Here is a 15,582-nt window from a genome sequence, read left to right on the forward strand (position 1 = left end):
GCGTCTGCAAGTGGACTGGACACATTTTACCTCTAAACAACAACAGGCACACACACACACACAGGCACACACACTAGCTTCATCTCTCTTTTCATTCCTTATCTTTTCTCCATTTTCTCCAGTGCATGTCTTGGTTCTGAGTCCAGTTTACACACACACACACACACACACACACACACAGAGAGAGAGAGAGAGAGAGAGAGAGAGAGAGAGCTGTCAATCTTCCTATTTGCTCACGGGTATCTCGAATCTGTCTCTCTCGCTCACACACACAGACGTGGGAAGGGCTTTTAGCCAAGCCTCTTCATCTCTCATACGCTTACACACCCTCGCACACCCACTGTCTTTTCCTCTTCCCCACTCTCTCCCTCCCCTACTCTCTCTCTCTTTCTCTCTCTCACACACACATACACACACGCAAGCACACAGTCTCTAGTCGCAGCAGCAGCGAGCAGAGGACACCAAGGCGAGGGAGCCTCCACCGTGATCAGAGAGCGGCTAGTCGCGTGCAGCCAAGCCGTCATGAGTCGGTCAGCGGGAGTCGGAACCGCCGGGGAGGAGGAGGAGGCTGGGTAGGAGAGAGAGAGAGGAGGTTTTGTTATAATTAAATGTCTCTCGCTCTTCGTCTGCATCATGCTGTACTTCCAGCTGGTGATCATGGCCGGGACCGTCATGCTGGCCTACTACTTCGAGTACACCGACACCTTCAGCGTGCACGTGCAGGGCTTCTTCTGCTACGACACCACCTACACCAAACCCTACCTGGGACCGGAGGACAGCAGCGCCGTCCCACCCGTCCTGCTCTACGCCGTGGTGGCTGGGCTGCCCACACTGCTGGTGAGTGCACAGTTCATCAGCAAACTTCACCCACTAGACCCACAGGTTCAGTGATGGTCCATTCTTAAACACACCGACGGTCACTTGAACAGTCACATAAAAAAAAAGAGAGAATAGAAAAAAAAATCTAAACGTGGCTTTCAAATAGAATCCAAATTCGTTCTGCATTTTGCTTCATCCTTGGACTATTTTCATATAATAATTACTGTAGCACAGAAACCTTAGTTTATTAATCAAAAAGTCAACCGACAAATGGCCAGCTTTTTGAATAAATGATTGATTATTAATATCTTTTAGATCGTTTATCAAGCAGCCTCTCCAGTGTGAGGTTTTGGTGGTCTTCTTACATGTCACCTCAGGCTCTAGGAGCTTGAGAAATGTTCAAAATTTTCTGACACTGTGTAGAACTATAGATAGTTCTACACAGTGTGTCAGAAAATTTTCTCTCTCTCTATCTCTCTCTCTCTCTATCTATCTATCTATCTATCTATCTATCTATCTATATAACTGACAGCATATAATGATAATGAGAATATTGTAAATCATTTCCCTTAAAAAACACAGAAAATCTCATTCATATGGATTTGATTTTGGTCAGACTGAACAGTTGTTAGCTGTCATCTTAGAATGAATGTTGGTCCTGATTTGATCTTTTTTTTTTTTTTTTTTTGGTTGTTTTAATTTTATTTTTTTTTTCCATTTAGATAGCATCTTCTTACTGATTCCTGCTGACTTTAGCCTCATCTTCGGTTCATAATATTATGTAAAAATATATACTACTACTACTAATAATAAAAAAGACAGGATCAAATTTTATATTGCATACACAGCCTGCCTCTCATAACTCAATGCACAAGATCAAATGTGAAACCTGCCTGTTTATCTGTATTGATTTGATCTCTTCAGAACACATTAAACAGAGATGACTCATGGTCAATTTGATGAATTATTACCTGTCATCCGAAGGAATTTTGTCCAGAGAAATTCTGGCATGATTCAGCTTCCATATACAGTAGATTGCTGCAGACTTTTGCGTAATTTTTGCACCATGATATGTCAGAAATTTCAAATGGCATATAAAGAGTTTCCATTGCTCAGTAGACAAGATAAAACGCAAAACCTACCTGTTTATTTTTTACCGACTTGATTTCTTCAAAGTGGAGCCAAGAAAGATGAGTATACCAATCTGAAGAATTATTAGCTGCTATCTCAAAGTGATTATTATTGATCCTGAGCAATTCATGCTGTGATGTTTTTTTCCGAGCTGCGTTGATTCTTTTGTACACTTGGGGCAGAGTAAACAAGCTGTAAACACAAGGTTAACATGCATGCGTTAAATTATGTGATAAAGTTGTGGCGAATGTGTGAACGGTTGCATATGCATAGCAACATTATCCTTTTAAATATCAGCATAATCTTATTAGTTCAGTCATACATATTTCATATGGACTATATATGTATATGTATATGTGTGTATATATGTATATACATATACATATACATATAAACATATATATATATATATGTGTGTGTGTGTTTATATACACACACACACACACACACACACATACATACATATACATATACATATATGTTCACGTGCCTTGAATTGCCCCCCCAGGGGACAAATAAAGTTATTGATTGATATATGTGTGTGCGTGTGTGAGAAAATATAGCATCCTTTGCATGAGCTTAGCTCCATCTTATGCCAAAATGGTAAGATCACATTTAAGATAATATATAGAGACTTGCTGTTTCAGAGCCCAGTCAGAAAGATCAAATGGAAAACCTGCCTGTGAATCTGTATTGATTTGATCTCTTCAGATGTCTGTTTTTATTTGATTGGTCTGATGAATTATTAGTCACCAAGCTGTCATCTCAGAGACAATTTAGGTCTTGAATACTAATGTGATTATTTTTCTTTAAGAAAAAAAAAAAAACAACCTCTGCTTAGATTCCTGCTGGTTTCTGTCTGATCCTTGCCTTCCATCATAATCACAAAATAACAGGATCCGATTTAAAGTGGACTGCAGTGACTTCCTTTTCTCACTATAATAACTGCATGACCCCTGAATGAATGATGCTCAAGTTATGTTTCACTGTTCTTTCATTAGCTCTGCCAATTACAAGTTGATTGTGCAATGAACTTATGAAATGCAGCCAAAAGGGTTGCAGTGCACCCTGAATGTTAAGTGCCATGATTACTTCTGCAATAGCTGGTCTGAAGCTGACAGTGCAGGCCAAGCATTTAAACACAGTAACTCTGCTTTGGCTACATGTAGGATTGTTTGTACACCTCTGTGTCTGTTTCCACCGCTCACCTGCCTGCCTGTCTACAATCATCCACACATGCACGCGCAGGCATCCTGCAGTACAGTCTCAAACAGCAACACTACCTTATACCAGATTCATCAACATAACCTCATGTCACAGGAACAGATTCATCAACATAACCTCACGTCACAGGAACAGTTTCTTTCCCTCTGCCGCCACCCTCATCAACACAGCTCCCCACCCCCTTCCCCCCCAAACAGCACAGACCGTCATTTCCCCAATACAGACTATGTTACATTAACATAATTCGGCTCTTTACTGTATGTGTTATATTAACGCTCCTATAAGGCATTATTACCTCTGCACTACTTCCACTTTGCAACATTGCACATTATATTATTATTATTACAGACTTTCTTCCACTTAGTACTTTCCTCTTTCTCTTATTTTAGTATTAAAACTTTCTTTTCTTGTTCAAACTTGCACCAACAACACCACGTCAAATTCCTTGTATGTGTAACATACCTGGCAATAAAGTTTTCTGATTCTGATTCTGATTCTGATAAGTTTGCCTCTATCTCCTCTGCTGCCCCCAGAAGTTTTTTTTCTTTGATGGCAGTCTTCATTACACTGCATACTACCTTTTGGTGTAATTAAGTTGAGATGTTCTCATTCAGATGGACACAGTCTTCAACATGTAGTGTACAAGTTTGCATCTTCAGTACAACATGGGCACAGATGCGGAGCAAGTATTAGAAGATGTAATTGTACAGAACAGAGCGCATGTTTACTTTTGGGTACCTGCTGAAAATTAGAGTAGATCAGGTTTCAGAAAAAGCCCCGAAGATATCTTTTAAAAATTTGACATGTTCCCAGACAACATGTCAAAGGCAGTGAGCATCTGATGAAAAGATGATGTACTACTGGAAGTGTTTTTTGGGAGTTTGACCCATACTAGAGGCTAAAAGTCTGGATATCTCTTTCCCTGTTGTAGAATTTAACCATTAAATTTTTAAATCTGTCTCTTGCAAAACCATATCAGTATTGAAGTGCCATAGTGAATTAGTTCCCTTTTGAAGAATAAGAATGGTGTTCTTTTCTTTTTTGTCTCATTGTTTACAAATCTCATGAAAAAATTAAATCCTGTAATATTTTAGACCATTTCTCAATGCTGACTTCCCTATTTTACCTGTGGCTACTCAAACATGAGGAAGATCTACTCATGTGAGGGATTAATTTCTACTGTGGTTTAATCCATATTTGGTATAAATTACAAATTAATATTTATAAATTACCACTGGCTGCAAATTGTAGTAAAGCTCTAAATGTTGGCTAGTACCATTAAAGTATTCTGCAACATTCTTTTGGTTGCCTTTGAGATTCATCATCCAATCATTTTATTCATTTTGCTGATTTCCAGTGCCATGTGACTCACAGTTGGAGCTCTTCTACGGGTTTAATAAGCATGAAACTCTCCCAGTAGAGCCATTAGTGCAAAGGATGAAAAGCTATGTTAGAAAATATCTGGTTCTTTCATAAAAAGTTAAAGGTACAAGCCTGTGGACATTAAAACTTCAATGTAGAACTCATAGCATTGTGCATTTTGGTGCTATCTAATCACTGAACTCGCTGATGTGCGCAGCTAACCTTGGTTGGAATCTAAAGATCACAGTGACTTCATAATCTGCAGCTGTAATCAGTTCACTTTTGAATTATTGGTTAATTTTGGATCAGTTGAAATTGCCACCCTTCTGATTCGCACCTCTGACTGGCTTACACCAGTCCAGTTACTGGTTTTAATGTTGTGGCTGATGGGTGTATTCTCCATAGCAACGATGACTCATAGACTCATGGGCTTTGTAGTATTGAGAGCATAGTTTCTCAGAAACAAAGCTGAAGTAATTACAGCTGATTATCATAACATAAACCTATATGATTGTTGTATTACCTTGGAGAAGCATGAATAGTGTTGCAGTTCTTTGGTATAATCCATTGAACTTGCTGTCAACATGTGTCAACAACACTGGTGTTGCAGATTACACCAAACATTTTACAAGAAAAGACATGTCTTTTGTGTGCCTGAATACCATGTAACACCAGCAAAACTGAATACTGTGGCGATCCTACCAGCCACTATAGGGAATCAAAGCAACCACAATACTGTTTGTTTTTTTGTTTTTTGTTTTTTTTTTTACTTTTTTCTCCCATGCTGTATATACACAGATAATAGAAAGCAGGAAATTCAAAGATGCTCTCCCCGAGTGTAATCCAGGGTTTGGCAGACTCGTCCAATACTGATGTTCTTGTGTGTCCATTTACATAGCTCGCCATCTACAGTTGTCCGTTTTTACAGATTTTCTTCAAGGATTCAAATAGGCGTACTGTAAAATTGTATACAGAATTGTAAATAGAAAAATGTGTAACAAAAATACTAGAGTAAATTACTTTCTACCACAGATAAATTGTGAGGTGCAGAATTGTTGAATATGGCTGAACTCTTGCCCAGCTCTACACGCATGACCATCTACCAAATCAGCACACTTTTCACAGTGGAGTAACTGATACCCATGATAATCAGGTCATGAACATGTGCTCATTCAAACTTCAGTTTTGTCTCTGTGCGTCTACACATCACACGCTGCCTGTCACCTTGTCAAGATTTCCCATCCACTTATGCAAAAACTCAATTCAGCCAGTCAGTGAAGCAAAGTAATTACTCATATGCATTTGAAGATTTTACAAAGTTTCATTTCAACTTTACACCCAACATGAATCTCACCATTTTCCCCCAGTGTAAGAAACTTTCTTTTGACACTTCACGTCCTTGTTCCTGTACATTACCCTTGGCTCAGAGAGGCCCTCAGCAGTCTGAGTAATTGCTTTTTCAGAATCCACATGTAGATGAGTGATACATATGGCTGGCAGCTTGAAAATCATGAAATATTCTGTGTAACACTCAACAGTAGCACTCCCAGCTGACAGTCTGTTTCAGAGGCAGACGTGAAGAGACACATCGTGTGGATTGGGTGTGAAACCCAGTTGATTTGTTAAAAGTAATTTGTCAGCTGATGGACTATATGTGTGCGTTTTGAAGCCACGCCAGTCAGTTTGCATGGAGGGAATTCAGAGGATGTTTTCTCCAAGAGAGAATAGGACACTTTGATGTTTATCTAAGATTTGGTTAACACTGCTGTGTACAGTGTTACACATACACAGCTTTTAGACAGATTTGTTCTGATAACTGAACAAACTCAGCCAGTTACATGGTGGAATATGTGTTCAGCAGGAATAATCAAGTTGATTTTTTTCAAAATCAGAAAGCAACAATTTGAAAAATTGGCAATGTGGCCCTGGTCATTTTAGGTGAGCTTTTTCAAAAATACTAGTCTCCATAGTCACATTTCAGACCTTATTGCTGTTCAGCACAACTTCAATCTCCACTGGAACAGCCGGGGGTTAAGTGTCTTACTCCTTGGTAGTGGTTTTCAAAGTCTGACACTGTGGGCCCTCCATCAGACAAAATTGAGACTACTGCTCCCAAACTGCATTGGAGGATATAAACAGGAAGCATAATGTTGCCATGGAGTCAGTAAGTTAACTGTGACCTGCAGCTAGATCCCTGTTTTTTAGGCCATAATTGCTTACACTTTGGCAAATGGGCACTGTTCGCAGTATGCTGAATTAGCTATTAGCATTTCCTGTTTACTATGTATCCATAGATGCACAGACAACTATTACTGGATTACTTTGATAGTGAAGAAAGCGCTCTCTCCTGGGGAGACACCTCAGAGTTGAACACCTCTGCTTTAAAGCATCCAAATCAAGCATGTTTTCTATAAAATATATTAATATATTACACATTACAATCAGTGGCAGTGGATCCTGTCTGGTGCTTTAGGTCAGTTTTCACATTTTGACATTTTCTTTTACTGTAACCACAAGCTTTTAGTTCTTGCACATGTAATAACCATGGAAAAATAAATCTTAAGCTTAAGTTGCCAGGACTGAGTTGCTCCTACTCTTTGTAAATCCATAAATTAATGAATGTCTTGTTTCATTGAGGTTTTAGTGACATGTAAATGTGAATTCATGTTCATCTTAAAGCCAATTTATCAACACGAATTAAAACAAATATTTTCACCCAATTATGGAATATATTAACTGGTTGTATAATTTTGGATAATTTCCTTGTTACATAATAAGCCAATTTCACTGAAAACTGGGATGTGTATAATAGTTTAACTAACCAGACGAGTCTCCAATGCGTCTTGCATGAAGAAATATTGTAATATCACATTTTGAATGGCCACACTAAGGCGATTTCTATTGTGACATCATATTATTCTAAACGCATTTTAAAAAAATACAAATACCAACACATTCTGATTACAACAATATGATCAGCTAATCCCAGACCTGTGTGGGTGAACTGATCTTATTAACATGGCTATTAGCAGATGTTTGTCAGACTGCTGCAGAAGAAAGTCTCTCATTGATTTTCAGCTCTGTCAGTCCTTCATGCTCCTCCTTCATGTTAGTTATATATGTAGGTTATTACTCAGTCAACTAAATCTGTTAAACATATTATTTTTATATTATTTTCTTTTATTACTAAGTTGGGTGTGTCAGTGGCTTTAGTCAAAGAGTTCCACCTGGCCTTTAGTGAATGAATTAGTAAACCTTTGCAGTAGCTGATACTTTAAGGGAGCAGTTGTAAAATGATATTAATATTTAACAGTTTCTTTCAGTATAAATGTTTTTCTTCATATTAGTAAAAGATGCCATACAAGAGGCATTACATTCCTTCCTAAACACATTTGGTAATTCAAATTAGTTTTATGTGACCATAAATTTTAGGTGACAGGGTTTTTCAAATAATGGGTATTAAGGAGGAGTGAGTGTTGCTAATTTTATGCCTCTGCCCACATATAACCTGCATTGGAATGGTCAAACTACAGTACTACTTACAATTATAAGTTAATAGAGCTCACTTCCAGTGTACTTTATTCTTGCAAACTGGAAGGCACATTTTCCCCTAGTGTTCATAATAACTGCTTCAGCAGCTTCCAGGACAAACTGAGTAACTAAACAATGTAGGAACAAACAAACAGATCTGCAAATTCCTAATCACCCACATTATCCAGCATTTGCGTGGTGCAGAAGACAACAGGGTGTCCATATAGTTTTTCAGCTCCACTCTGTGAAGACAAAAAAGCAAACATTGAAGTGTGTTACAGTACATTGGCTCCCACTGTTCTCAGTAAACTGTTTTCTTTCCAAGAATAAAAGTGCCATAAAGATGGATGTGCGTTTGCAGAGCACAGGGTTTGGCACAGAGCCTCAGCCTGCAGCATCTAGCCACTGAGAGGAAAATCCAACTTCAATATGCCACTTATCACAATATACATTTCATTCTTTGCCCTAATTGTTTCTTTCTTTTTCTTTTATTTATTTATTTGTTTCATGATGTTTCTTTTCCATGAATACTTTACCAGTCAAAGACAATGGGCCTCATATAAGAATCATTTGAATGAACAGATTCATGTTCAAGTGGAACATACAAGTGATTTCAAACAATTTTTGTCATTTCATCAATTTTCTTTTATATGTCTTGGCAAGCTAAAATAAACCATCATGCCATGTCTATTTATTGAGAAGTTTTTAGATTGTATGATTTTTTTTACTGCATATTTCAGCACAGCAAACTATGAGCAAACCTCACAGAGGAAGAAGAAACTACAAAGACACTCTTTAAACAGTGACATTATTTCAGTTATTTCAATGTTCAGTACTGATCCAATACCAGTGATATTTTTTTCCCTTTAAAATCTGTATATGCTACCTCATATTTGTTGAGGTCTTTCTTATATGAGTTGACAAAGAAACAAAATTGATCATATATGTCATAAATAGTAAGTGCAGTAAAGATTTACTGCTGACTTCACATTAAAATGCATTTATTGTGAAGCATGTGCAGGAATTAATGAGTTATTGTGAGCAGAGTTGGTGGCCCACTGAGTGTCACAGATAGTTGAAACACTGGCTTATAAATATGAAGCAAGTGTAAACCTAAAACTCGGAGGAATCATGGCATTTCATTGCTTCTTTCCTCCTAATATGTCATTTATGGTGCTTCTCATAAGTTGATCTGTTTTATCTGTCGATATTCTGTGTGCTGATTTTTAAAATTCAGTGGGTACATCAACACATTATGAGGGTAAATTGGCAGTACACCAACATCACATATTCACTACCAGGCATTAAATAAGAGGAAGTACCACATTGTGTACTGGGAAGTTGCTTACTTGTCACGTTAATAGCTGAAATCTGGAAACGTGGCAAAAACAAACAAACAAACAAGCAGTCAGTACAACATGTCCAGTGTACAGAAAATATTTCAGCTTTCTAAACCATCTGTAAAAAGCCTCAGATTTGTTGTCAGTCCTTCAGAATAAAAGAGGCTGACATGAAACAACCAGACAGGAAAAAATCTTTAGTAGAGGCAGAGATACTCACTTCTCCACCCACAGATACTGCAATAGACAAGAAGTGAATGCAGATGAGAATCTGCAGTCCTGTCATTACAGGTTATGTTGTGATTAAGTGTTTAAGGTCATGGAGGAACATGAGGGAAATCACCAGGTGCAGTAAAAATAGACAGCCATTGTGATAGAAGCCACAAACCAGAGTAAACACAAGGCTGACTCACACAGCATTGGAATGCACTGAATATCTAATAAAATCTAACAAAAATCAAAGTGGATTTGTTCTAACCATGAGATATAATAGCTATCATCTAATGGATTAACTGTATGCTCTATAGTGCTATTAAAGAAACAGACTTAATTGATTTGGAACTATGCTCTCCATAGTGAGTTTGCTGAACTGATTTGAAAATGTTTACAAAAGAGTATTTCCTTAATAAACAAGCAATTCTCACAGCAGATAATATCCCCTCTCCTGAAACAACACTGTGAGGCCTGATTGTGATATCACTCACTTGATTAAGGGGAAGGTGGTCTGAAATATCATGTTGTTTTGTCTGCTTCCTGTGGATCTGGGGACACAGTTGGCTTTGTGAAGGTTAAGAAAGAATGTAAAAGAATTGAGACCATGTCCTCAGAACACCCATTGTTCCTGTCTGCGACGTAGGCCTTACTTTTTTCATAATAATGTCAAACATCAATGCATTTTGTTATTTTATCAGTTGTTTCTCAGAGTTGCATGACTTTGCATGTCTTTCAGAACAAGTTATGTCTCTGCACTTTTGTGATGAAATTATGTTGATTTTGGGAAGTGGTCTTTTTGTGTGTGCCCTAATCTTATGCCCCTATTATCAGGACATTAGTCTATGCCTTCCTAAACCATTACAAATCACTGTTGAAAAGTAAAGTTATGATGTGAAAACTCTGTGGTTAAGGTTTGGTTAGGTTTAGGCACAAAAACAACTTCTTTAGGTTTGGATAGGTCAGAATGGTCAAAGTTGAAAGTTGAAACAGTGGATGAGATATGCATCAGAGTTTAATGGTGTCTTATCACTAACAGTTATAGAAGGACAAAGTCAAATCTAATAGAAACTAAATGATGATTATAATTGAAGTAAACCAGACTATAAATCCGTCCTTCCTGTTCTATTCTATCGACTTTGTTTATTCCACATTAGTCACCTCATGTCTTATAAGCTCAACATATACTGTTATTTTCAGGATCTCATGTTACTCAGAAATGCCTTCATTAGAAGTCAAAGTAAGAAGAAGAAGTAGGCGATGCTGGTTTGTTATTTCTGTACAGCTGTGTCCACACTTTTTTTGTCACAAATTTTCATAAACGTATTTTTTGGGCTGTGTCCCAGGAGGATGATTTCCTGCCTAATCCTGCCTACAAAACTCTAATTTGCTGATACTTTCTCCAACCTGAGCAACGGGTGATTCAAGAAGTGATTCAGAGAGCTTTTGAATCAAACCCCTATTTGGCAAACTCTGTTTTCCTGTTTGGTTCAGTTCGTTTGAGACTTTCCAGTAAAAAAAAAACAACCCCATATGTTTTCTGTGCAGGCAGCTTATTACGACCCTTAGCTATGTTGTATTATTAGACCCAATTATCATGGGAGAAAAGAAGGAAGTCATGTGACGGGTTAACAAAATACAGGACTTTCACACAGAAGATTTTGTGACTGTTCCACAACCTTAACTGCGTATTTATTACTCTACCATTAATGTACCATGATGATGAAGGCTTCAATGTGGCTGCTGCTGGTATGCTCTTATGGGTCGTATTAAGGTGTATATGGTTGTTTAGGTCAGTGGAATTGTTGGTTCGTTTAGAGTGGTTTCCATTGGTGTGGCAAAGCTGTAAATCCGACTCTGGTCTGGACCAAAAAAATGGCCTGAGACCACCAGATCTGTATAACCTTTCTAATTATGTGATTATGACATTTTAGAGAACATCTAAACATGATGATTATGAGGCAAGATCTGAAGTGACAGTATAGCTTTTTTTGAATTTGAGCAGAGTTATTGACAATTATCATCAATGAACATCAGAGACAAGTCAGTGAATGTGTGATTCCTTTTTTTTTCCAAGTTTTGCATAAAGGATCTCCATCTGGATAGAGGGCCTCCATCTGACCTCATCTATGTCGCCTGACGTCCCCTTTTGCTCCCATGCCATCTTAATTCTTCATTCCTCAGCTGTGGTGGTTGATTTGGGTACTTACTCATAGCTATTTCCAAAATAACATCCATGTATCACCGTGAACTACAGAGGCTAGAGGCTTCATTCATGCCTCAGTGGCTGAAAATGAAATACTTTGCTTCCCCTCAGTCCCCAAAGTCTCTTTGTATCAGTGTACTCAGAGGCCTCTTTTATTGTTAACATATCAGGCACTATCTCACTCTCACTCACTTCTGTTAAAACTTGCCACTTCAAGCCCAATTAACTTGTAAATGGAGACATATTGAGACATTGAGCTTTATTGTGAAAACTGTATCTAGAGGCAGGCACACTGACCAGAAAACCCTTGGCCAAATAAATATTGGTTCAATGTCATTGTCTTTTCCTGTTGGCTACACTCTGCTTCGCCATGCTGATGAAGATAGATTAGTATCCTGACAGACTGGTGAAAAATTAAATAAATGAGAGTTTAAGGGAGAGGGATGGAGAAAGAGAATGGGAGGAGTGAACAAGTTCAGCCCTGACCAGTGAAACAGTCGAGTAAATAATCAGCATGGGTCACTCTGGCCCTGTCATCTTGACTTAGCTGGTGGGGAGTAGCTCTACAGTGAGAGAGCTATAGACGGAGAGCGAGGGCATGGAGGTAGTTAAGGGACTAAACAAGCAGCACATTGTCACTGTGGCCCTGTCAGCTTGTGTTATAGCTGAAGAGAAAGTGGGACAAATGGCCTGCGGCTGTCACAGTGCTGCTCAGGATTTTTGGAAATCAGGAGGCCCTTCAGCCACTTCTTGCCATTCTCAATGATATCACATGCAATAAGTTGTGACTTCTAAAGTGCATGACCAACACTAGTATACAAAACCAATAATAACAACAACAACAATAATAATAATAATAATAGAACTTTACAAAAATAGTATGGTAAATACATGATGATCAAAGTGCAAGTTGCGTGTACTGAACTAAGGCTTTAAAGACTTCATTATTAGACAACCTCATTTAAAGTGAATGAAATGGGACTATTTTCTTCTTGTTTCTGTTTTCTTCTGAAATGTCTATGCCATGTGACAGTAGCATCAGTAGCACCAGAGGAATCAAAGGATGCTTTCATGTATATGCCCATTTGGTTCAGTTTGTTTGCTTCAGATGGAGGCTGCTTGAAAACACTTTTTTTGTGGTATGAAAGCAAAGTGAAACAACCATAAAACAGTGCTGTCAGTGCATTAATTAAAACTTATTAAATCCATCTGCAGATCTGAATTGTTAACAAATCTTCTAAACCTTTATAAATGATACAATGCAAGATCATTTGGTAACCATGACAACAGGTGCACATCAAGCACCTGAAAGTGAAAAGCATTAAAAATGAGATGTGTTGAACTTGTGTTTTATCAGTTCATTATATTCATAGAAAAAGTAATTAAATTACTATTTATTTAGCTGTAAGGGTAATGTGTTGCATTACTCCTGACTGCTTTTGTAACTATGTTGCCATCTCCATCAAAGCTTCCTTCAAACAACTCCAAATTCTCCACACCCACACATTGCATCTTTTTGAATTGAACACATACAGAGACAGAAGACAAGATATTGCAGTTTAACAAGCTGGCAGGCTGACAATTATCCAGCAGCTAGCTCAGCCTCGGTGACTTCACGCAGTTTTCCAGAAGTCCTGACCTTAGAAGGACAGTTACACACCATCCAACTTTACCACCTACTCCACACTTCAGCCATATCCCAAACCAGTCCGAACACTCATCACAGATATCAGCCCTTGATCAAGGGAAAGAAAGGGAACAAGCCAGCCCCCAAAGTATTACTAAATATCATTACTTGATACTGAAAAATGTAATCACATTACTTAAAGTCTTTACTAAGTGATACTGTGATACTTTATACAAGGTGTAGTTGTAGTCTCGACTAATAATAGTAATGATCATCATCATTATGCCATCCCAAGCTTCTTGTGGTACCAGAGGATAAATTAACACATCAGTTTCAGTAAAGTGCAGCATGACCTGTTGTCTGTCCCAGAATTAGATTTTCTTATGCAGGTCCACATAGGGCTGATGTTCAGTGATTTAGGACATCATGTGTTTTGTCAGCATCTCTTGGTTTTGTCTGAATCTCTTCATTTGTTTCTAGTGAGCCAGTGTGAACATGAGACAAAATGGACCAGAAGTAAAAGCCAACAATGTATCTATTTATTTTCACTTCAAATAAACTATAATGCATGAAATCACCCATGGCATCAGCAACCAGCAGACTAATGGTTAAATCACAAAGAAACAGTTATTTATAAATATTTTCTTTTTAAACTATCAGCAATAAAAGACCTGAGGTCACTCTTCTCCCTTCACATAGAAAAAAGAAAGTGCTTTAAAAGATAGATGAAGACAGCAGGGTTGTGGATTCCTTGTCTCTACAGGGTTTATTTAATGTTCTCCAACATTACCCACCATAAACTACTGGTTAGTAGTTAGATTTCATTCAATTTAAAAGAGGTAAATTGTATTATTTCATCTCTCAAAACTCTGTCTTGCTTTATGTGTGACTGACAGACGTATTCACACAGTGCAAAGAGGCAATAAGCTACTGAATACAGCAGCTTCTAGAAAGCCAACATTGTTGCTTGGTGATGGGTGTTACAGCACCTTGTCATGGCAACATCACTTCACCACACTGATTAGACACTGAAGAGACTCAGAGACTCATGTGTAGCTTTAGAGCTATAGCCCAGTTAATACTTAACATCCATGTGCATCTCATGTCCAGACTGTGTCTGTTAACGGCTCAGCTGAATCACAGTGTCATCTGCCAGTAACAAGCTCTCTGGTGTCTGCATTAAAATGTAACTGCTCTGTCTTGCATTACACACATCACTTTCACTCCAAATATTTACTACTGTCATAAATATGCCCATTGTTGGGGGGATCCTCATAGTCTGTGCTATTACTTTTCAAAACACACAAGTGGTTATAGTCAGCAGCTGAGGAGAAGGCAGTTAAACAAAGTTGCTCTCAGTACTGACAGGTTTGTTAGGCTGTACTGCCAACAGACATTTCATTTTATCACTTGACTTTGTATCGCCTCTTAAACACCAAGAACTTCTATCCAACCCATGTGTTTTAACAGGGTCTGACCTCCATGACACCTTTTAATACCCAACCCAACCTTTAAGGCAATGTTCAGATCAACATCAGCCCTGGATTAAAAAAACACAGCCCAATCATTCAGATGAACGGCATAGTGGTTGTGCTGATTATGGCATGCACAGTGCAATGTAATTCTGTCTATTTAAATTAGTCTTGGTTTGGTTTGGTTTTGTCATAAGACAACCCCCATAAAAGACAAAAAGAGAGACACAAAGAACATGAAACATTTGCATTAAAAGTACAATGGAGACAATATAAAACAAACCGCAAGCCACATACAAATCAAGCAGAATGTCATGCATAAAACAGAAGCATGACACTGCAGCTAACTGAAATATTGAAAATACAGAATACAGAAATGGACATTCACTGAAAACAAATAAACTGTTGCTCAAAGGACCTTAAAATTGCACAAATAAATGTCATTAATCCTTGAAAATTTTTAACCTTTTTGTTTCTTTAAATTGCAAAGGTGAACTGCAATTGTTTTGAGGTTTTAGTCCAATTTTTTTTTCCCTCTGCTTTTTTATTTCTGCCATGTCAGTGTGTTTGTTACATCAGACTTCCCCTTGGCAACTGTGAAACAGCTGGTCATCAGTTCACTGCTGTTATCTTACACTGACATCCTTTGATCTTCAGAAT

General features: G+C 38.0%; 1 protein-coding gene across 1 annotated transcript in view; it reads left to right on the plus strand.

The window, feature by feature from the left end:
* The first annotated feature begins 633 nt into the window (after positions 1-633).
* LOC121200313 (phospholipid phosphatase-related protein type 5-like) overlaps positions 634-15,582 on the plus strand; it is a 67,162-nt gene continuing 52,213 nt past the window's right edge. Inside the window, exon 1 of the mRNA XM_041065533.1 lies at positions 634-837. Within this exon, the coding sequence (XP_040921467.1) occupies positions 634-837 (204 nt within the window). The remainder of the gene's footprint in view (positions 838-15,582) is intronic.

The sequence above is a fragment of the Toxotes jaculatrix genome, chromosome 20 (genome assembly GCF_017976425.1).
Source record: "Toxotes jaculatrix isolate fToxJac2 chromosome 20, fToxJac2.pri, whole genome shotgun sequence".
In the NCBI taxonomy this organism is placed as follows: domain Eukaryota; kingdom Metazoa; phylum Chordata; class Actinopteri; family Toxotidae; genus Toxotes; species Toxotes jaculatrix.